This window comes from Pan troglodytes, chromosome 9 (assembly GCF_028858775.2).
Source record: "Pan troglodytes isolate AG18354 chromosome 9, NHGRI_mPanTro3-v2.0_pri, whole genome shotgun sequence".
NCBI classification, from domain to species: domain Eukaryota; kingdom Metazoa; phylum Chordata; class Mammalia; order Primates; family Hominidae; genus Pan; species Pan troglodytes.
This window is the reverse complement of record NC_072407.2, coordinates 109,620,059-109,642,014: the sequence shown is the minus strand read 5'-3', so window position 1 is coordinate 109,642,014 and position 21,956 is coordinate 109,620,059. Positions and strand designations below refer to the sequence as shown.

Sequence of the window (21,956 nt, the reverse complement as noted above, 5' to 3'; positions counted from 1 at the left end):
AAATAAATTATGGTAATCTCATATAATATACTACACCTGATTAAAACTATCTTCTTAAAGACGATTTCAGCAGGATATAAAACATTATGGATAGAGCAAGCCATTTTATTATATACACAGAGATGTGCAAGGAAAAAAACTAAAATAAGATGCCACAAAATATTAACATGAGCATGCTAGAGTAATAAGATTGGGTGATTTTTTGTTTACTTTTCTATAATAAATTGTAATTACTTTTATGATGAGAAAAATGTAAATAAGGATCTTAACACAGTGTATATTTTCTAGTTCCTTATTTACATGTTTACCAAAAATTAACGGAACCTGAGTTCTTAAATCCTCTCTGCTAATATAAATCCAGCACAGAAAAAAATTCTCTATTCAGAAATATTTTTGGACAATATGGGGCATTATAAAAAAACTAAAATAAATTTTTATCAAATAGCCCAATATTTGGTAAAATCCTTAAAAGAAAACTACCAAACACAATTCTTTTTTTTTTTTTTTTTTTTGAGACGGAGTCTCGCTCTGTCGCCCAGGCTGGAGTGCAGTGGCGCCATCTCCGCTCACTGCAAGCTCCGCCTTCCAGGTTCACACCATTCTCCTGCCTCAGCCTCCCGAGTAGCTGGGACTACAGGCGCCCGTCAACACGCCCGGCTAATTTTTTGTATTTTTAGTAGAGACGGGGTTTCACCGTGTTAGCCAGGATGGTCTCGATCTCCTGACCTCGTGATGGGCCCGCCTCGGCCTCCCAAAGTGCTGGGATTACAGGCGTGAGCCACCGCGCCCGGCCCCAAACACAATTCTAAGTGATTTCTGAAAATCATTTCCTTATAATTACAACTTTCTACCTTGTCAGTTGTTCATAGGCAAAGTAATATCATATAACCATACAGATAAATCCACAAACATATAAAAGGGTACTTTAAACATTTTAACCAGATTGTATATTTCTATTAGGACAAGTAGAGTTTCACCCTTGTCTTTCATGATACTCTAGTTCTAGTTCTGGTTCTGTTTCAGACGGACCATTTTCCATGTGAGATCCCATACTCACCCAATTGCCTTATCCATCCTTTTCTTCTCCCATTCTGCTTTGCTGAATTTGCTGAATGGATGAATGAATAAGTAAGTAAGTCAGATTTAACCTCTAATTGGTACTTGTTCTCTTTTAATGCTTATGTTAAAACTGTTAACTATATGCAGAGATGTCTGTAGCTCAACTATCCAACAAATGTTAAGCCACAGTACAATTTATATGGAGGTCAGAAATGGAATTATTTAAGGCCGTGCTATTTACCTCCTATCCACTTTAGTATAGCCATGGGAGACAGCCCTAAAGGCCAAACATTAAGCTATTCTTTTGCACTATCATTAATGATCAAACCCCTCCTTCCTGAAACATTTAGTGAGGTAACTAGATGTCGCCTCACTCTCTCCTGATTCCCTACTGCATTTTGTTTGGTTTTACCTAGTGGTGTTTATCCTATTCACCATACTATAATAATATAATAAATAATATTATTATATTATTTGTGATGCCTGGTACATTGTAGATGCCAAATAAATGTTCATCAATAAGTAAATGATTGAGTTAGTAAAAGAAAGAAAAGAAGAAAGGAAGGAGGGAGGGAAGTAAGGAAGGTAAGGAAAGGAGGAGAGGGAGGAGAGGCGGGGAGGGGGGGAAGCAAGGAAGGAAGAAAAAAAGGAAGCTAGGGAGGAAGAGAGGAAGGGAGGGAGGGAGGGAGCATTTACAGGTTTTAAAAACTCTGTCCCAATAAGTGCTATGGTATTTCTTCGGGCTAAGCTAAGTCAGTAAGCCACAGCAGCTCCATTTTCATCTTTGTTTTGTAATTTCAGCTTCTGAATAAGACTGTTTGAAAAAAGATTTCTATCATAGAAGCATTCTGAAAATGCTTTCTCTCTCTCTCTCTCTCTCTCTCTTTCTTGGCCTCGCTCTGTCATCCAGGCTGGAGTGTGGTGGTGCAATCTCAGCTCACTGTGCCCTACATTCTATTACTCTGTGTGCATCTGCCCCACTCCCATTCCCCGCCATACAGCCAATAGAAGGAGGCAGGACTCATGTTCCATTCTTCCCTGTGACTGATGTAACCTTTATTCAGTATTTTACACTAAGGTCATATGGCCTTTTCTTATACTTCCAATGCAGATAGAGATGTAATTTAACAAATAAGGAGGCACCGTTCATTTATAAAGCTTTGCTGAAGAGAAAATGGGCACTTATAAATTCTTATATATAAAATTTGTATAAATTGTATAAACTGTAGTTTGCATTTGAACTCAATACAATGTAAAAACTAGTTATTATGAATATTTAATTTCTCTCTATCTAACTAGAGAAAGGAGAGTTCTCCAGAACACACAGCAAAGATTTTATTACAAGACATGCATATAATACACACAACACACAACCACAAAAACATTACACAGAATTGATATTTAACAATGTGTACTTTCTATTCTATAAATGGCTATAATTCAAAATAACTGTTTTTCATTCATATTAAAATGTGCCACCTATTTTTAAAGTGTAACTTCTGGCTAACAAACCAAACAGCTGAAGAGGAATCAGGAGATCAGGAGATTTTTTTACCTTAAAGATTCATATCCAAACTAAAATAAGGTATGTGTGCAATTTAAGAAATTTTATATATAAGAATTTATAAGCACCTATTTTCTCTTCAGCATAGCTTTATAAATACACAGTGTCTCCATATTTATTAAATCATTTCTCTATCTGCATTGGAAATATAAGAAAAGGCCAAATGATCTCTACTTATTTGGTACTTATAGGATATCCTGGCCCAAACAGATGGCATTCCCCTTGTCAGGAGAAAACAAACACACACACAAACTAATAGTCAAAATTTTCTTCTTTAACTTGAATCCACTTTTATCCCTCAAGTTACTTTAATACTCAACCAATGGATGTTTACAAGAGCAGTAATGTGTCATGCTTGCTGAAGGATAGACAGGAAAGAGCTTTCCTTAGTACACACTGACTTTTCTCTCTTGAACACCTGAAATATTCAGGGCTTGACAGAACCTACGTTGATATCATAATCAATCCATATATACTTTTACCAGACATCAGTGAAGGACAGTAGCATTTTGAAACATTCTGTTCTGTATCCAATGACATTTACCATCAGTTTGAAGTAATTAATACATGAACTTTATTGATTCAATTTTATTGTAGTTTGAGGGATAAAGCGTGGTAATTTTATATACATGACTACACATATATGCATGCACACACAAATGCTGGTCTCTTTTTAAGTAAGAGTAGTCACCCCAAACCTCAAATACTTTCTCTTGGATGGCTGACACAGGAGATACAACTATAAAGCTTTTCTTTAAGAATGACTCATAGACAAAGTCAGTCCCCCTCCAATGGTTAATCAGAAATATTGCGAGCTTATTGTCACTTTCCAAGGACTGCGGGGGACTCGTGTCTTCTGACTGATGTTCCTCCAGGATATGCCACCTGAGAGCATGGACTGACTCCCCAGCCAATTTTAACTAGAGGGAGTTTAGAGTCTCTACATTACAGAAATATGCAATTCAGAAGATGTAGTTAAAAAAGTAATATCGCTTGATTTTAACCATATATCAAGAAAGAGCTAAATGATTGTAGTGTTTTTCTTAATGGAATGAATTTTTAATCATATAAAATATTACAAATGTAAATTTGGGAAGTGTAATATGACTTAATGAATCTTAGCCAAATGAAGCTAGAATGAGTAAAATAGTAAGGTGGAGGGGGGAAAAAAGCCCAACTCAACCTATCCCTGAATCTTGAGATGGTTTTGATAAAATTTTGGATTTACTTAGCAAACATGAATACTAACAACTAACCTACCATCATGCGAGGAGAAAAAAGTAATATAAAACTATGATTGCAAAATAATGGAACTCCTTTTAAGAAGAGTGACTAACACACACACACAAAACTACCATTTATAACAATCAAATTAGATATATTAATAGAAGAGCAAGTTGTTCTGTGCAACAGAATTCCCAAATAAAATGCCCCTCTCTGGGGTAAATGGAGTCAGAACAGGTGTGGTGAGGTGTTCAGCCTTTAGGTGAGTGTTCAAAATGTTTCTCCAACCAGGTTCCGTCATGGCTATAGAAAGACTGTTTGACATTTTCCAAGTGGTCAATCTCATCTGGTTTTCAGTTTGTTAAAACATAGCCCAGCTATAATTAACTATATTAGATTAAAGGTTTGAAAATGTTGGCTTTTTGAAACAAATAAATTCAGAGTTCCTTAAAAAAATTCTTACCCATACTTATTCTAAGACAAAATAAAAGCAATAAAACACAAAAACAAAGAAAAAATACCTTATTTCTTCTTTAGTGATATCCCTTCATGTAATCAAAGAAAAAAATTAGAAAAGTAAATGAAAATGCAAACAATTTAGAATCCAGAATTTTACAAGAAAGAAAGAAAAAAAAAGCCTTAGTAATTCCAGATGTTCTCACTTGGTCCCTGACTTCTTAACTTCCATTCTTCCTTCTGTTCCCCCATCATCTTTCTTGTCTCTGGACTCTTTCCCCCAGACCCTGCCCTTCTTCCATGCCCACCTCCTCAGTCTTCCTGGACACTAGTGACTCTATCAGTCCCTTTAAATACATATCTCACCTGAACGGTGCCACTTTACATCCTAAATCTTGGAATGAGTACCTGAAGTTTTAACCCTCCAATTCAGCATTTATTACAAGGGCTTGTTTGAAAAAGCTTTGAGCCTCACTCTCCTGAGAATCTCATCAACAGATACATGCAGGAGATGAAGTTCATTTGATCTAACCCATAAAACCTAATTCATCTTTTACTTTCAACAATTACCTGCATTTCGGATGAAGAGAGTCAGACAGGACCTGCTGAGCTGCTGTGGCATCCCTTTCCGCGAAATACCTGCAGCGGGAGGGAAAGAAAACCGTAACTCTATACTTGCTTACTCGCTGAATATATTCATTTTAATCCAATTCGAGGTCATTTTGAATTCAGAGATGGATACTGGCATAAGGTTATCATTTGTTTCAGCTCCTCCAGGGAACAAACAGCTTTTCACAACAGAATTTTCCAAATGTAATGACATGGTAGGGTAGCTGTGAAACCCACATAGACTTAGGAATGTATCCAGTAGATTTTGAAAATTTAATTAAGAGCTTTGCCATTACCCAGAGAACCAAGGATTTTATTATGAAGAGGGGTTATAGAAGAGGAGGTCGAATAGTTCGGTGTTTGGAGGCCTTCAGAAGGCAGAAGCCTCGGTGAGGGACATGATGAAAGAAAGAAAAGACTGGAGGAGATGAGACAGGATATGTTTCAAATATTCATTGGGAATTTGAATTCTGGATGAATGGAAAATATCTTACTGAGCATAGATATGTTAAAAACAATAACATTTTATTCTAAGGGGAAAAAGTAGTTAAGTTTCCTAATAAACACAAAAAGTTGCACACCCTCAAACATGATTCATTAAAAAGTACTTCATAGAGACAATGATAAAACAATAGCATATATTATTTAATGTGATGTGTGTATATTTCACGCATCAATCCAAAGGGTAAAAGAAGTTCTTGAATTTCCTCTCAGGAAATTTCAAACCCAAGTCAGCAATTGCAATGCACATATTCACAGTTGTTAATGAGACTGAGTTTCTTTTCATACTTTTGTCAGTTATCTGCGTTTCCTCTTTTATGTCTCATCTGTTGATATTTTTTAGCTCAGTGCGTCTAAAAATGTCCTCAGATAAAAAAGACAAATAACCTTATAGAGAATAATATACTGAACATAGATCCTTTATCACTTATGTGTCAGTCTTATCTCATTTTACTTTCTTTATGGGGCTTATCTTACTGAAGTTTTCAATTTTAATGTGTGAAATTTATTGATTCTTCTTTTCCAGTTGGTGCTTTTTTTGCTCGTGTCTTTAAGCGATCTCTCCTTACTCAGATATCTTGATTTTCTTCTAAACGTAGGAAAGACTTGTTTTGGACTTTCAACTTGTGAACTGAGGTGAGGTAGTGATTTAATTTATTTTTCTCAATGGAAGGCCAATTGTCCCAGTTATTTGAAAGCTCAGACTTTATCCACTTATCTGTGACATTGTCTTTCTCATTAATATTTACTTTCCATTCATTAATATTACATTAAAACGTTTCATAAAAGAATGGGTGATTATTAAACTTCTTAAATTTAAAATAAAGGGAAAGACCTAGGGGAAAAATGGGATGCCACCAAAATGACTGAGTAAGGCTTAATTAACTTCTTTTAAAAATAATATCACTGCCCTAATAGGGTAGTGTCAAAGGACACAAGAACCAACTTGAAAGGACCCTTTGACTCAAAAAATAATGACTACACATGACTGAATTAAAGCATGAAAAAAATAACAAGTACAATTAGCTGAGTTACAATAAACATATAAAAACACAGGAGTTAACAAATGGTGTTTTAAAAATAGAGCAAAAAAAAAAAAAAATTGATCACTAACAAGGGATCCAGGCTACTAACTCCTGACTCTGAGAATTGGCAAGCAAATACAAAAATTGAATATCTGTCCTGCCTATATTTCAGAGAAACCAAATAACTGTACTCTACAAGGAAACAAAGTCTTTAAAAATTCCAGCCAACAATTATAGGAAAAATAACAGAAATAGAAAAGCACTCTTTATACAATTAATTAATTGGTTCAGTAAAGATCATAGAAGGAAGAAAGGCTGATGGTGGACTTTACACTGGAGGCATCAGGCTGGGATCCCTCTGATTCGTTGCAGCACAGGGCTGAGAGTGGAGGGACACTGAAGGCCTCCCGCTGTGATGTCAACCTGAATCTCTTCAGGCCTGTCTGCATACCTCCAATTTTCAGGAAATACAGGGGACGGATACAAGTGCAAACAGACAAATCCAGACCATGGGACATATTACAGGACAACTGTTCTGAAATCTTGAAGGTAATGACATGGAGGAGCAAAAGGAAGGGACAGAGCAAGAGACACTGATCTAATTTAAGAAGACCAAAGGGCATAGTAACTAAGTGCAATGTGTAGATCTTACATGGAAGTGCACTAGGACAAACCAGCCGCAAAAAGTATTTTAGAGAGAACTGGGAAATTTGAATATGGACTGGATAAAGATGACACCAAGGAATCATTGTTAATTGTGTTTGCTGTGATAATGGCATTGTGGTGAATGTGAAGTAATATTTATATATTTTTAGAACTACATATTAAAATATGAAGGGTGAAATGATGGTGTAGAATTTTTCATTAACACTCTTCTGCCAAAAAAATAATGTTGTGAATATTTCAAAACCTCAACAATTACTGAATCTGGATGATCAATACAAGGGTGTTCTTTACAATCTTCTCTGTTTTTACATATGTGTGAAAATTTTCAATAATAAAACAATTTTTTAAATATATTTGAGATTTGCTTTAAAAATCCCTGAAGTTTGCTGAAATACAAGGAAGGTAGCAGACACTTTTAACATTTTATGAACCTGACCTCTCAGGGGACTTGAATGTTTTCTTTGAGTCTTGTGGGAAGTACCTTTTGAAGCTAATTACTCAACTTTTGCCATTTCAGTATGAGGAGACCAAAACATCACTCGAACACTCAGCTGTCCTTCATTTTACTTACTGCAAATTGTACAGTCCCAGAAGTCCCATTCCTCGAAAGTCTGTTTTAGGATCATCACCTTGGAAACCAATTTCACACCACTGCTTAGAAATCCGAGATTCCAGTGGAGTATTGGGCTTCAAGAATTTCCATAACTGTAGGAAAAAAAAAAGGATTACTCTGTTGATACACCCTTTCCTATTGGTTCAGATTTTGTAAACTACATTATTAGGAGGAGCTTTGCAAAGCTGAATGTATGCATATACATTACAATTAAAGATGTGATCATCTATGACAATGAAAGAGAAAAAAAAAAGATGTGATCATCTTTCAATTATTTATGACAGCATTTCTCAAAGTATGAACTGAAGCCTCCCAGGAGGTTCCCAGGACCTTTCCAGAAGGTCTGAGAGATAAAAACAAAACCAAAAAACAACCATTTTATAATAAAAGAAGAGGTTATTTGCCTTTTCGCTCTCATTGTCTCATGAGTACACAGCTGAATTTTCCAAAGGATGCATAATGTGTTGTGATATCTTTGCTCTGAAGGCAATGGATTGAGTACTTATATATTTTAATGTTTAAAGTCTATTTTAATTTTGAATAGGAAATTAGTAGGTAGATAGATAGATAGATAGATAGATAGATAGATAGATAGATAGATTAGATAGATAATCTCCCACAAAAAAGCTCTTTGGTATGCTCAAAAATATTTAAGAGTATAAAGAAAAGAGAGAAGAGGAAAAATTTCAAGACCACCTATTATTCAGATTCTGGGAAAATGCTTTAATGTTATATCAAAACTTTTAGCAGCATTATTAACCAAAAAAAAAAAAAAAGTGAACTGACATGAGTTTCTTTTTGCTTTTTTTTGGAGACGGACTCTTACTCTGTTGCCCAGGCTGGAGTGCTGTGGCCTGATTTCGGCTCACTGCAACCTCCACCTCCTGGGTTCAAGTGATTCTCCTGCCTCCGTCTCTGGAGTAGCTGGGATTACAGGCATGCACCACCACACCTGGCTGATTTTTGTATTTTTAGTAGAGGCGGGGTTTTACCACATCGGCCAGGCTTGTCTCAAACTCCTGACCTCCAGTGTTCTGCCTGCCTCGGCCTCCCAAAGTGCTGGGATTACAGGTGTGAGCCACCACGCCCGGCCAAGTTTCATTTTTTAGGTCTCACCTATAACAGGAGTGAGAGTAAACATTATCATGTAGCTGGAGGAAGGAATATCAGTAATGTTCATGAATAAACCTCAAAATGTATTATTATCTTTAAGAGTTACCAAAAGTAATGTCAATTAAAATCAATTTTATTAATACATTACTGCACAATTGTAAATTTTAAGCATTATACTCTTTACTGCTTAATAAGCTGGTTCTATTTTTTAAAGTTTTCTGTAGAAAGATTCAGCACATATCATTACTTGAGAGAGACGCTGAGACCCATCATTGTATAAATATGTAATGCTCAGACTCTTAGTTTTTTCTAATAGAGATGGGCATGTAAACAAGTTTACTATTTAGACTTATATCTTCATTACTGACAGGGTATAAACACAAATGTAAAATTTCCTTACTACTATTTCAGAAATAATTCAATTTCTAAATTGCTTATTCTACATTACAAAGCTTAAATGAAACAGTAATACACAAAATACCTTGCTAAATCAAATTGTCACATACCTGACACAGTGTAAAACATAATATTCAATGACAGAAAATACTAATAAAAGCTGTTATTCATTTTACTAATGTTATTTTATACATTAAGCTAATACTACTTACTATTCACATTATACAATATTTTATGTTAGTGCCACAACAGGTAAATTTGATTTGTCTAAAGGGCGAGAGAAAAAGGGTAAAAAGATAGGAGGTAGATCTCTCATGCTTGAAAGCAAAATATCAAGCATGAATATACAAAATCTCTTTTTAAAGAATTCATATAAGAATGTGCCAGTGCCCTGCATTCATCAAAACACAAACTGGCCGGGCGCGGTGGCTCATGCCTGTAATCCCAGCACTTTGGGAAGCCAGGAAAGGTGGGTAACTTCAGGTCAGGAGTTCGAGACCAGCCTGGCCAAGATAGTGAAACCCCATCCCTACTAAACATACAAAAAATTAGCCGGGCGTGGTGGCCCGCGCCTATAATCCCAGCTACTTGGGAGGCTGAGGCAGGAGAATTGCTTGAACCCAGGAGGCGGAGCTTGCAGTGAGTCGAGATAGCACTACTGCACTCCTGCCTGGGCACAAGAGCAAAACTCCGTCTAAAAAAAACAAAAAACAAAAACCAGAAACTGAGAACATCAGAAAAGACTAAATGAGACCAGGTGATCGTCATTGGGGAAAAGTTTATTTTAAAAAATCCTTTAGAGGGCCGGGCACGGTGGCTCACGCCTGTGATCCTAGCACTTTGGGAGGTAGAGGCGGGTGGATCACGAGGTCAGGAGATCGAGACCATCCTGGTTAACGCGGTGAAACTCCGTCTCTACAAATAATACAAAAAAAAAAAAAAAAAAAAAAATTAGCCAGGCATGGTGGCGGGCGCCTGTAGTCCCAGCTATTCGGGAGGCTGAAGCAGGAGAATGGCTTGAACCCAGAGGCGGAGCTTGCAGTGAGCCGAGATCGCGCCACTGCACTCCAGCCCGGGCGACAGAGTGAGAGTCTAGCAAAAACAAAAACAAAAACAAAAAAAAACCCCTTTAGGAGCTGATTTGGTGACTGACACAATGAAGGGAAAAAAGGGAAAAAAAATGTAAAGTTCGTCACATTCATTTGAATAATGTGAAGTCATCTCAGGGCCCTGCACAACTAAAAAATATATTGTTTTGGCTGGGTGCGGTGGCTCACGCCTGTAATCCCAGCACTTTGGGAGGCCAGGCGGGCGGATCACGAGGTCAGGAGATCGAGACCATCCTGGCTAACACGGTGAAACCCCGTCTCTACTAAAAATACAAAAAATTAGCCGGGCGTGGTGGCAGGCGCCTGTAGTCCCAGCTACTCGGGAGGCTGAGGCAGGAGAATGGCGTGAACCCGGGAGGCGGAGCCTTCAGTGAGCCGAGATCGTGCCACTGCAGTCCAGCCTGGGCTACAGAGCGAGACTCTGTCTCAAAGAAAAAGAAAAAAAAGTATATATATATATATCTTGTTTCATCGAGTGAGTGCAGCAAGATGGCAAAAGCAGGCGCTTCATTTCCGTAGGTGGGTGACAAACCTTACTCATTGGGTGAATGCTTATAGCGTGGGATGCTTATTAAACGCTTAGTAAAACATTTGAATAATAAAATGCTTTTTTTTTTTTTCTTTGGAGACAGGGTCTCACTCTGCCACCCAGGCTGGAGTGTAGTGGCATGATCTCAGCTCACTGCAACCTCTGCTTCCTGGGTACAAGGGATTCTTGTGCCTCAGCCTCCCAAGTAGCTGGGACTACAGGTGTGCACCACCATGCCCAGCTCATTTTCGTATTTTTTATTTTATTTTTTAGTAGAGACAGGGTTTCGCCATGTTGGCCAGGCTGGTGTCAAACTCCTGACCTCAAGTGATCCACCTGCCTCGGCCTCCCAAAGTTCTAGGATTACAGATATGACCCACCGTGCCTGGCCTGAATAATAAAATGCTTTAAAAAGAAATTTCATTTTAATAATTTTATGGATCATGAAAGGCTAGACAAATGGCTAAAAAGTGTTCTTAATTAAGTTGTTAATCTTCAGATGATGGCACTGTGGTGATGGCAGAGGGCATGGCAATGCTGAGGTGGACCAGGCTGGGCACCTGGCCTGACGATTCTTTTGATGAAATGGACAGTACGCTAGCTGTTCAGCAGTATACGCAACAGAACATAAGAGTCAAGATTGCTCCAATACTGACAAAAATCTTGAGCCACCTGAAGGCCAAGATGCAGGTATATGGAAGTATGAACATTTAAGGCAATTCTGCCTTGAGCTAAATGGACTTGCTGTCAAACTTCAGACTGAATGCCATCCAGATACTTGTACTCAAATGACAGCAACTGAACAATGGATTTTTCTTTGTGCGGCTCATAAAACTCCAAGAGTGTTCTACTACAGACTATACTAGACACAGACTTGATGGTGCTGTGTCTTCTGAAAAGCAGTAACTATTTCCCCAGCAGGGTTAGTATAAAGGAATCATCTATAGCAAAACTTGGACCAGCATACTTTAAGATTTCCAGAATATTTTCACATGCTTTTTTTTTTTTTTTCCTAGATGGAGTCTCATTCTGTCACCCAGGCTGGAGTGCACTGGTGTGATCTCAGCTCACTGCAACTTCTGCTTCCCGGGTTAAAGCGATTCTCCTTCCTTAGCCTCCTGAGTAGCTGGGATTACAGGTGCCAGCCACAATGCCCAGCTAATTTTTGTGTTTTTAGTAGAGATGAGGTTTCACCATGTTGGTCAGGATGGGGTTTCACCATGTTGGCCAGGCTGGTCTCGAACTCCTGACCTCAAGTGATCTGCTGGTCTTGGCCTCCCAAATTGCTGGGATTACAGGCATGAACCACTGTGCCTGGCCACATGCTTCTTTTTATTACTCCAGATATTGGATGAATATGAAAACGAAACATTTTTGTGTCATTTTGTATCACTAAGTTTGTGATAAAAGAAAATTTGATGTCCAAGGATAACCTGATTGTACCAACTTTAGAAGAGGAAGTTCAGAATTCAGTTTCTGGAGAAAGTAGCATGAAGGGGAATCACAAAGAAAAATATACCGATCACATGATTAACATTAATTATGTGTGGTATGTATCATTTTAGACCCATCAATCATGTATCCGTATTCTAGCTTCTTCGTTTAGTATAGTTGTCTGCTGTGTTTGCCTTTTATAATGGGAAAAATTTTTAAAGTTATTCATAAGCTGTATATTCACCAGTGTGGCACTCATTATTTTTAAATAAGATTAGTATTGCCGGGCGCGGTGGCTCACACCTGTAATCCCAGCACTTTGGGAGGCTGAGGTGGATCACGAGGTCGGGAGTTGAAGACCAGCCTGGCCAAGATGGTGAAACCCCGTCTGTACTAAAAATACAAAAAAAATTAGCTGGGTGTGGTGGCGGGTGCCTGTAATCCCAGCTACTCGGGAGGCTGAGGCAGAGAATTGATTGAACCTGGGAGGTGGAGGTTGCAGTGAGCCGAGATCGTGCCACTGCACTCCAGCCTGGGCGACAGAGTGAGACTCCATCTCAAAAATAAATAAATAAATAAATAAGATTAGTATTATCTGTTTATAATGTCTGTTAATAAAAGAACTTAGAGTTTGGTAAAATTGCTGCTAACCAAATATTGGATTACAATCCTCATCAGACAAACCCATCTATTAAAAAATGAGTGAGGGGCCACGTGCGGTGGCTCAGGCCTGTAATCCCAGCACTTTGGAAGGCGAAGGCAGGTGGATCATGAGGTCAGGAGTTCAAGATCAGCCTGGCTAAAATGGTGAAACCCTGTCTCTACTCAAAATGCAAAAATTAGCTGGGCGTGGTGGCAGGTGCCTGTAATCCCAGCTACTTGGGAGGCTGAGGCAGAGAATTGCTTGAACCCGGGAGGCAGAGGTTGCAGTGAGCTGAGATGGCACCACTGCACTCCAGCCTGGGTGACAGAGTGAGACTCCGTCTAAAAAAAAAAAAAAAAAAAAAAGAGTAAGCTCATACAATCCATTTACTAAAAAGGTAGTAATATTTTCCTTTGATTTTACCTCTGAGTTTAGATATTGTAAATTCTGTAGTACATAGTTCCATCTTACCTGAAATATTTTTATCTCATTTTGGGAAATGAGTTTTTAATATGCATATAGGATTATGTATAATCTAAATATAAGTGCAAATGAAGCATTAGTAATACTTAAATAATCTTACTATGCTACATAAAGTATATTCTAGGCTAGCATACTTGGACAGGATTTACCTTCCTGCACCAGTGGACTGTTACATATAAGAGGATGATGATAAGGCATGTAAATGATGTTCCCACTGGAAGCCTGCCCTGTCTGCCTTTTCTCATTTCCCTTAACTCTCTTCTCCAACTAGTTTAGCTGAAAAGCTTTCACCAGACTGTGATTTCATGGTGGCTTATGCCTGTTTATATTTGTATCAATTGCTTACAGATTATACCTCATATTAGCAATTACATTACACTATAGGAAAAATGTATTGGCATAGGTTCTGGCATATCTTGGTTTTACTAAATTGTGGTAACTACTTAGAAAACAAGTTATTAAACTAGTTTGATTCTTCCTGTTAGATATATATATATATATATATACTTATTTTTTTTCTTTTTTCTTTTTTGAGACAGAGTCTTTCTCTGTCACCCAGGTAGGAGTGCGGTGGCATGATCTCGGTTCACTGCAACTTCTGCCTCCCAGGCTCAAGCGATTCTAGTGCCTCAGCCTCCTGAGTAGCTGGGACTACAGGTGTGCGCCACCACGCCTGGCTAATTTTCGTATTTTTAGTAGAGACGGTGTTTCACCGTGTTGGCCAGGCTGGTCTCGAATGCCTGGCCTCAGGTGATCCACCTTCCTCGGCTTCCCAAAGTGCCTGTTAAAAATATTAACCTTTTCATCTAACCATCTAGGCAGCATTAAATAGGACTGAAGAAATATTGTAGTATTTATGTTATATCCCCTCTCCACAAAGTTTATGTTTGAATTATATGCACACATGAGATTAATTGCTATAATTCACAGGTTTTAAGGGTGTTGATGAATGGTCATACATTTGCTGGACTTTGTTATAATTCAGTGTCCTAATAATGATTCAAATGCAGATTGAATAATTTTATAATCTATTGAATGCTGTTTTTGATAAAGCACAGAAGGTTTTATTGCTAAACTGATTTTAATGGGGCGCTCAGGGTCAAAAAATTGTACATGTTGTGACCAAAGTATTTAAATCCTTCTTTTGAACAGATTTAACATGAGGAACTTCTTTTTCATTAAAAAGGTTATTTTGAAATTAAGGCAAAAATGTATTCATCTTAATTTTTTTTTCAGACTTAGGGAATAATTTATACTGTATTATGAGACAAGAATGTACAGCAAAAATGTGGGACTCGTAGTATACCGAGGGTATGTATAAATAGTTTATGCCTTTCCAAGCCTGCCAGTCATTTTGGCTTTGAACAGTGCCCAGCAGCCACAGTCATTATTGTACCCCTTAAGAATTCTTATGTCCACAGTGAAACGAATGTTGACTTCGAAATTATGCATTTATATTAATGGTATTGTAAACCAATGGGAATAGTAATTTTTAAAACAAACTTGCTAAATATTGAAAGGTTAAACCAGTAGGTTAATAACTATATGTAGCAAATAAAATTGTCAAACTTATTTTGGAAGATGAAAGCCCATTATGTTAAAATACTTATATGTAGTACAATTATCTGTATATTTCCTATTTAAAAAAAACCTTGAGCCAGGCGCTGTGGCTCATGCCTGTAATCCCAGCTACTCAGGAGGCTGAGGCTGGAGAATTGCTTGAACCTGGGAGGTGGAGGTTGTGTTGAGCCAAGATTGCACCACTGCACTCCAGCCTGCGTGACAGAGTGAGACCCTGTCTCAAAATAAATATGCATAAAATAAAATAACCTTGAGCTATTTTGATTCTCTTCCAAGAGGTAAGCTCTTCCCTGAAAAAATAAGAGTAGGGAATGGGGTGCTCCTGAAGGATGAGGTCATGCACTAGGAAGCCAACTTCAGATCTGAGAAACGGTGGTGGGCTTATGGTGGGGACTCTAAGGAATCCACTCATCTAAGACTGTGCTACTGGGAGTAGTTATTACAAAGCCACCTGCGAAGTGGAGGAGACCAGGGGCTAGGAAAAGTGATTAGCAGAAGACAAGAAACAGATGTGGAGACTGCACTCTGAGTCAGACTGTTATCCATCACAGCCTGCTCTCTCTGCTGAACTCTCTTCACTGTGAACTGAAGCTTTACACAAGTTTATTTGAACACTTCTGCCTGGTCTCGAACCCTCTGCAGGACAGAAAGGGAAGGCGATTCATCTGCCCTTGAGCCAGAGCATTCAAGGAGAAGCAGCTTCTCACCAAGGTCACCATGGGATTGTCTCTTTCCATCAGGAAAGGGTCTTTATTCTGGACTTTGTTTTTCATTAAGTGCATGAATCCACCTAGAATTTTGTCTTCATTATTAATTTGGTTGGAACACTTTTAATAGAAATGTCTATATAAGTGATTCATATGGACAGTGATATTATTCAATTTCATCCCAGGCTATGTTCAAATGATCACAAAATCTAGATTTTTAAAATACTTTAGAACTCTAGTAACACTGATAATGCTCTCCTATGCTTAAAAAGACAAGCACTTAAACATGTGGCGATACTATATATGACCTGTGCTTAGAAACTAGGGGTCAGCAAACACGCTTTTACATTTAACTTAATTTAATTATTATTATTATTATTATTTTTTAGAAAGGTCACACTCTATTGCCTAGGCTAAGTACAGTGGTACAACCATAGCTCACTGTAGCCTTGACTTCCTGGGCACAAGTGATCCTCCTGCCTCAGCCTCCCAAGTAACTGGTACTACAGGTGCACATCACCATGCCCAGCTATTTATTAAAAAATTTTTTGTGGAGATGGGGTCTTGCTATGTTGCTCAGGCTGGTCTTGAACTCCTGGGCTCAAGTGATCCTCCTGCCTCAGCTTCCCAGAGTGCTGGGATTACAGGTGTGAGCCACTGTGCCTGGGCACAAACTTTGTAAAAACCAGTTGACAAATATTTTAGGCTTTATGAGCTGTATGGTCTCTCTTCTAAGTACTTAACTTTGCCTTTAAACTAGGATAGCAGCCATAGCAGCCGTAAACGCCATACATAAATGCATGTGGCTGTACTGCAAATATTACTTGTAAAATGGGTGGTATGCCAAATTTGGTTTGCAGGCCTTGGTTTGCTGACTTTTGCTCTAAACAGTTCTGTGAAGTAGGTAACAAGGGTATTATTACCCATTTTAAAGATGAAGAAGCTTAAGCTCAGGCAGTGAAACACAAACCATGGGTCAGCCCTGGAAAGACAAATGCGAACAAGATGTGGTTTGTTTCTCAAGACCTAGTGCAGTGTGGTAGCTCAGAGCCCTTAGCTACCACCCTATGTGAGCTCACATAGCCACTTCACTGCTCAGCTTCAGTTTCCTCATCTGAAAAATGAAGACAACTGCAGTGTATCACCACAAGGCTACTGTGATAATGAAATGAAATAATGCCAGAAAACACTGACTGTAACAATTGGCACATACTAAACACTCCATTAATGTTTTATTATTTCTGATTTTATCATCGTACTTGAAACTTGAACAAACTGAAGAAGAGAACAAAGATTCCCACTCCTAAGTTTGCTTGGGGAGCTAGTGAAGATTTCAAAATTCAGTGAGTAAGGATTTAAAAAACGAGCCGGCTTCTGCAGTGAGAATAATGGGTAACAGAGGGAACAGCATGAACAAATTCCTGGGCATATGGTATAGCACGACTTATTCTGGGTCACGGTGAATGGCAGAGCATGGCAGAAATGTACTATATGTGATGAGGATACAGGAGCTGTAGCTTCATGAAATACACTGGAAAGCCTCCAAAATGCCATGCTAAGATGCGTGGGCTTTCTACTATAGGACATAGCCTGAAGTTTCTAGTCTAGGGAATGACAATGAATATATCTGTGTTTTGAGGGGAAAAAAAAATCCCTCCAACAGTATTTTAGATGATGCGAGAGAAGAATCTAATGGTTACTGGCATAATTAAAAGGCTGGCACAGCCCAAGTTGGAGATGATGGCTAGAATAAGGCATTGGGCATGGAAAACATTTCAAAGATACCTTAGGGTGCTGTATGGATAAGATTTAGTGATTTTTTTTTTTTTTTTTTGGTTTGTTTGTTTTGAGATGGAGTCTTGCTTTGTCACCCAGGCTGGAGTGCAGTGGTGCGATCTAGGCTCATTGCAACCTCCGCCTCCTGGGTTCAAGCAATTCTCCTGCCTCAGCCTCCTGAGTACCTGGGATTACAGGCATCTGCTACTATGCCTGGCTAATTTTTGTATTTTTAGTAGAGACAGGGTTTCACCATGTTGGCCAGGCTGGTCTTGAACTCCTGACCTCAAGTGATCCACCCGCCTCAGCCTCCCAAAGTGCTGGGATTACAGGCATGAGCCACCACACCTGGCAAGATTTAGTGATTTTTGAAGATGAAGAATATGCCCCAATTGGATTGTAAGCTGCTTGAGGGCAGAAATGATGCCTTTCCCCAAAGTACCTAATGCAGTAATGAACAGCCCTGACTTTATAATTTACTAGATGTGTGAATCAGAACCTGAGCTAAAATGCTTATAGTTTTCTCATCTGTAAAATAAAGATAGCCATCATTTCCTTGTCTATCTCATATAGCTGACAGTTTAAATGATAACACATAATCTAATCATAACCACAGATAAAAGTCATATACAAGTTCTCGAGATGTAGCTAATGAACTATAATAATTCGTGCATTCACTCATATTTGTTGAAAACCCATTATGTGCCAGCACATATACAATGGATCAGCTAAAGATGGTGCCTAGCAGGCACCTGGATGTCACTCATTCTGAGGGAACCTCAGCTATTCTAATAAATTGTTCAGGCTCTTGTGACTATCTGTTAATTACAACACCTCTTTTCTCTGTCACCTCTTATGTCCTATGTTTGGGTAATTTTGTTGAACTACCTCCATCAGAAAATGGTCAGAAAAGAAAAGGCAATATAAAAGAGATAAAATTCAGCAGGTTAGCTAAACTTCAGCAGGGAGAAAAGGAAGAAAAACTACTGCCAAGAATGAGGCATCTTTAATTTTTAATGATTCACATCAGATCCAGCACTAATTAACAGAGACAAATGAGTCATCTGCTTAAGTACTTACATACACAAAAACATACACTCCTTCACACAAAAACATACACTCCTTCACACAAAAACACAACAGGATACATTTTTGAAATTACGTCTTCTGTTGACATTTTTCAATAAAATAAAGGCAGCTAAACAAATGTTTTCTTACAATTTTGTTACTGCCTTTTTGAATTCTAGGAAAAGGCAGGGAGATACCCTAAAGCACTCTAATTCTAAAGAAGCATCTATTTTCAGAAATGAATTTATAAAACATTTCAGGTAAGTATGTAGTTCTAAAGGGTAGTCTTAATTATTGTGGGGTCTTAATTTCTTTAGCCCCAAACTCAAGTGTTTTGAGGGAAAGTTTTACTGATGTTTCTTAATATACCATCAGATCCTGTAAGATTTTTAAGGTTTTGCTTTGACAGCCAGGGGTATTCATAACTCCACATTATTTCTCCAGAAGTTCTAGTGTGCCAAATATAAACCTTTACCTCTTCTAATACTAAGTTACATGCATAAATAATCAGCATTAAGATCTTGGGTAATTTCCCAAGAGGGCCATTGCTGAAGCAGAAACCAACTTTATCTTCTCTGATGTGTATTAAAAGTCGTAAATGGGAATCCCAAGTCACTCTTTGACAAATGCTATTTCTCCTGTTGGCTTTCAACACTTGTTAAACAATCTAAACTTAAGCCAAATGTGAGAGCCCACAGAAATCACCTCTGACGTTTTCTCAGATTACAAAAGAAAATTGGCTTTGAACTTAACTTCTCACAGGAATTTTCTGATGAAAAATTTACTTCCAACACCTGAACCAGCAAGAAAACTTGACCTTACCAACCAGTTAGGTGCCCGTGTCTGATCCATCTTTGTACCCCTGATGTCCAGAGCAGCACCTAGCACATAGCAGGTGCCTGGCAAATGTCAGCTGACTTAGAGGAAGAACCGAAATGTGTTCAAGCACTAACCTTCAAAAGCATTTCTTCATGTTGGGGATTATCAGAATCATACGCCTCTCTACGCAGTTTTTCCACATCTGCAATAAGGTTCCTGTACCCAACGATTTGCAGAAGGCAAGCCTGAAGAGAGATTCCCAGCCTAGGGTGTTCAAAAACAGAAGAGACACACAAGGAAGAACAGGGCATTCACTTTGGCATTTGTTCACTCGATGTATGCATGATAGAACTTTTCATATTAATGTAATATTCAGGAAATTGCTCAAAGATGATCTATTTAATAGAAGCACAATTCTTATTAAATCTCCACACGGACAACTGTAGAATCTGGCTAAAATTTGCCTCGAAGTCTGACTTTTTCTAAAGCTAAATTGCAATGGTATGACTTAAAAATAAGGGATTTCTGAGGCCAAGATGGGAGGATTGCTTGAAGCCAGGAGTTCAAAACCAGCCTGGGCAACAAAGCAAGATCCTATCTCTACCAAAACAAAACAAAACAAAACCAAAACCCACAAGGGATTTCTTTAAGCAGGTTACTTGAAATTATAGGTAATACTGGGCTCTTAGGGATTATATAGCACCCCCCTAGGTGGTCATATCAGAATTACCTTAGAAAGATGTGTGGAAGAGAATGAGGATGAGGACAACAGAAAAAGCCCTTAAGGGCTTCAAGGAAAAAAAATCAAAACAAAATGAAGTGAAACAAAATAACAATAACAACACCACCTCCACTTAGGAGTGTCCTCCTCAGGGGAGACAGTGCTAAGAGGGTAGTTACAACTTTGCAAGATGTTCTATTACATTCTGACCGCTGTAGTTGTCTGAACACCTTTTCTTATGCTGAAACAAAATCTGCTTTGCTTATTACAAAGTGGTTCAAATTCTGTTCTCTGAGCAAATTTATTTCCACCTTTCCAGTGCCATGACTATTTAAGATAGTGAGTCTTCTAATCTCTAGGGAAAAGAGAATTCTTATTTCTTCATTTCCCTCTCATGGGACATCTTATTTCAGATGTTTTATTTTATTTTTATGTTTTATGTTTTGAGACAGAGTCTTGCTCTGTTACCCAGGCTGGAGTGCAGTGGTACAATCTTGGCTCACTGCAACCTCCGCCTCCTGAGTTCTAGTGATTCTCCTGCCCTAGCCTCCCGAGTAGCTGAGATTACAGGCGCCCAGCACTACATCTAGTTAATTTTTATATTTTTTAATAGAGACGGAGTTTTGCCATGTGTGGCCAGGCTGGTCTCAAACTCCTGACCTCAGGTGATCTGCCTCCCTCTGCCTCCCAAAGTGCTGGGATTACAGGCATGAGCCACTGCACCCAGCCGGTTTTCAGATGTTTTATGATCGTTCTCAGTCCTCTCCGAATGTACACTATTTGAATAACAGTACCCTTAAAGCATATCACTAGAACAGAAAACAATCTGGCAACTGTAACACACAGAGGATCATTACTTTCTGTGATCGGAATGCTGTTTTCCCTTTCTACAGCCTCTAAAGTAACGTAGAATCTAAAGGTCTAAAAGTAGTACTTCACGTTTATTTTTTCCTCCTAAATTCTTTAGAGTCATGTATTTTCTGTGGCTCAAAAATGGCTGAACATTGGCAATTGCATATGATACTCTCCAATCTAGTCTTCTGTCTTGTTCACTCATGGACTTTGAGCATGTTTGAGGTGGTGTGGTGGTGGTCATTATAATCACTGTACATCATCATATTTTTTTTAGGGGTAAATGACATGCACAGATGTTAAATCTCAAGTTGAGGGCAACAGAACTTAGAACTGTGTACCTGCTCCAAACGTACAGGACAGTCAGACAGCCTAGGAATACTGAACTTTAATAAAGTCGTATTCAGTGAATTACTTTCATCATTACTTGTTACCATGGCACCAAACAACTAGGCCAGATATTAAAATTTAGGAAAGGGCACCATAGCACTAGCCACCTAGAAAGTCAATGTAGTATGGAGAATAGTGTTAATTTTGAGGGAAAGAGGAGAATGGATGGAATATAAGAGGCAGGAATAAGGAAAGTCAATTAAATTTTCTCTGGCCAGGTGCGGTGTCTTACGCCTGTAATCTCAGCACTTTGGGAGGCAGAGGCGGGCAGATCACGAGGTCAGGGGTTTGAGACCAGCCTGGCCAACACCGTAAAACCCCATCTTTACTAAAAATACAAAAATTAGCCAGATGTGGTGGCACGTGCCTGTAGTCCCAGCTACTTGGGAGGCTGAGGCAGGAGAATCGCTTGAACCCAGGAGGCGGAGGTTGCAGTGAGCCTAGACTGCGCCATTGCACTCCAGCCTGGGTGACAGAGCAAGACACTTGTCTCAAAAAAAAGATTAAAATAAATAAATAAATTTTCTCTGTCATAATTTTTAGTGCCACCATAAGCAGCACTTAAAAAATGTAATTAAAACAAGTGAGGTTAATAGTAACAGTTTGGTAAGTTATAAA

At 38.5% G+C, this 21,956-nt stretch overlaps 1 protein-coding gene and 1 pseudogene across 4 annotated transcripts in view; one reads left to right on the top strand and one right to left on the bottom strand.

Annotated features, from left to right (window-relative positions):
- ELMOD1 (ELMO domain containing 1) overlaps positions 1 to 21,956 on the bottom strand; it is a 75,659-nt gene that overhangs the window by 11,491 nt on the left and 42,212 nt on the right. For 3 of the 4 annotated variants that reach the window (XM_016921918.4, XM_016921917.4, XM_016921919.4), the window contains 5 exons: positions 19,510 to 19,639; positions 7,676 to 7,809; positions 4,874 to 4,942; positions 4,369 to 4,392; positions 1,058 to 1,108 (listed from right to left, as the gene is read on the bottom strand). In XM_016921918.4, coding sequence (XP_016777407.1) covers positions 1,058 to 1,108; positions 4,369 to 4,392; positions 4,874 to 4,942; positions 7,676 to 7,809; positions 19,510 to 19,639 — 408 coding nt within the window. The remainder of the gene's footprint in view (positions 1 to 1,057; positions 1,109 to 4,368; positions 4,393 to 4,873; positions 4,943 to 7,675; positions 7,810 to 19,509; positions 19,640 to 21,956) is intronic. The other variant, XM_016921920.4, reaches the window with a different exon arrangement.
- On the top strand, positions 11,381 to 16,660 carry LOC104001313 (MOB-like protein phocein; annotated as a pseudogene).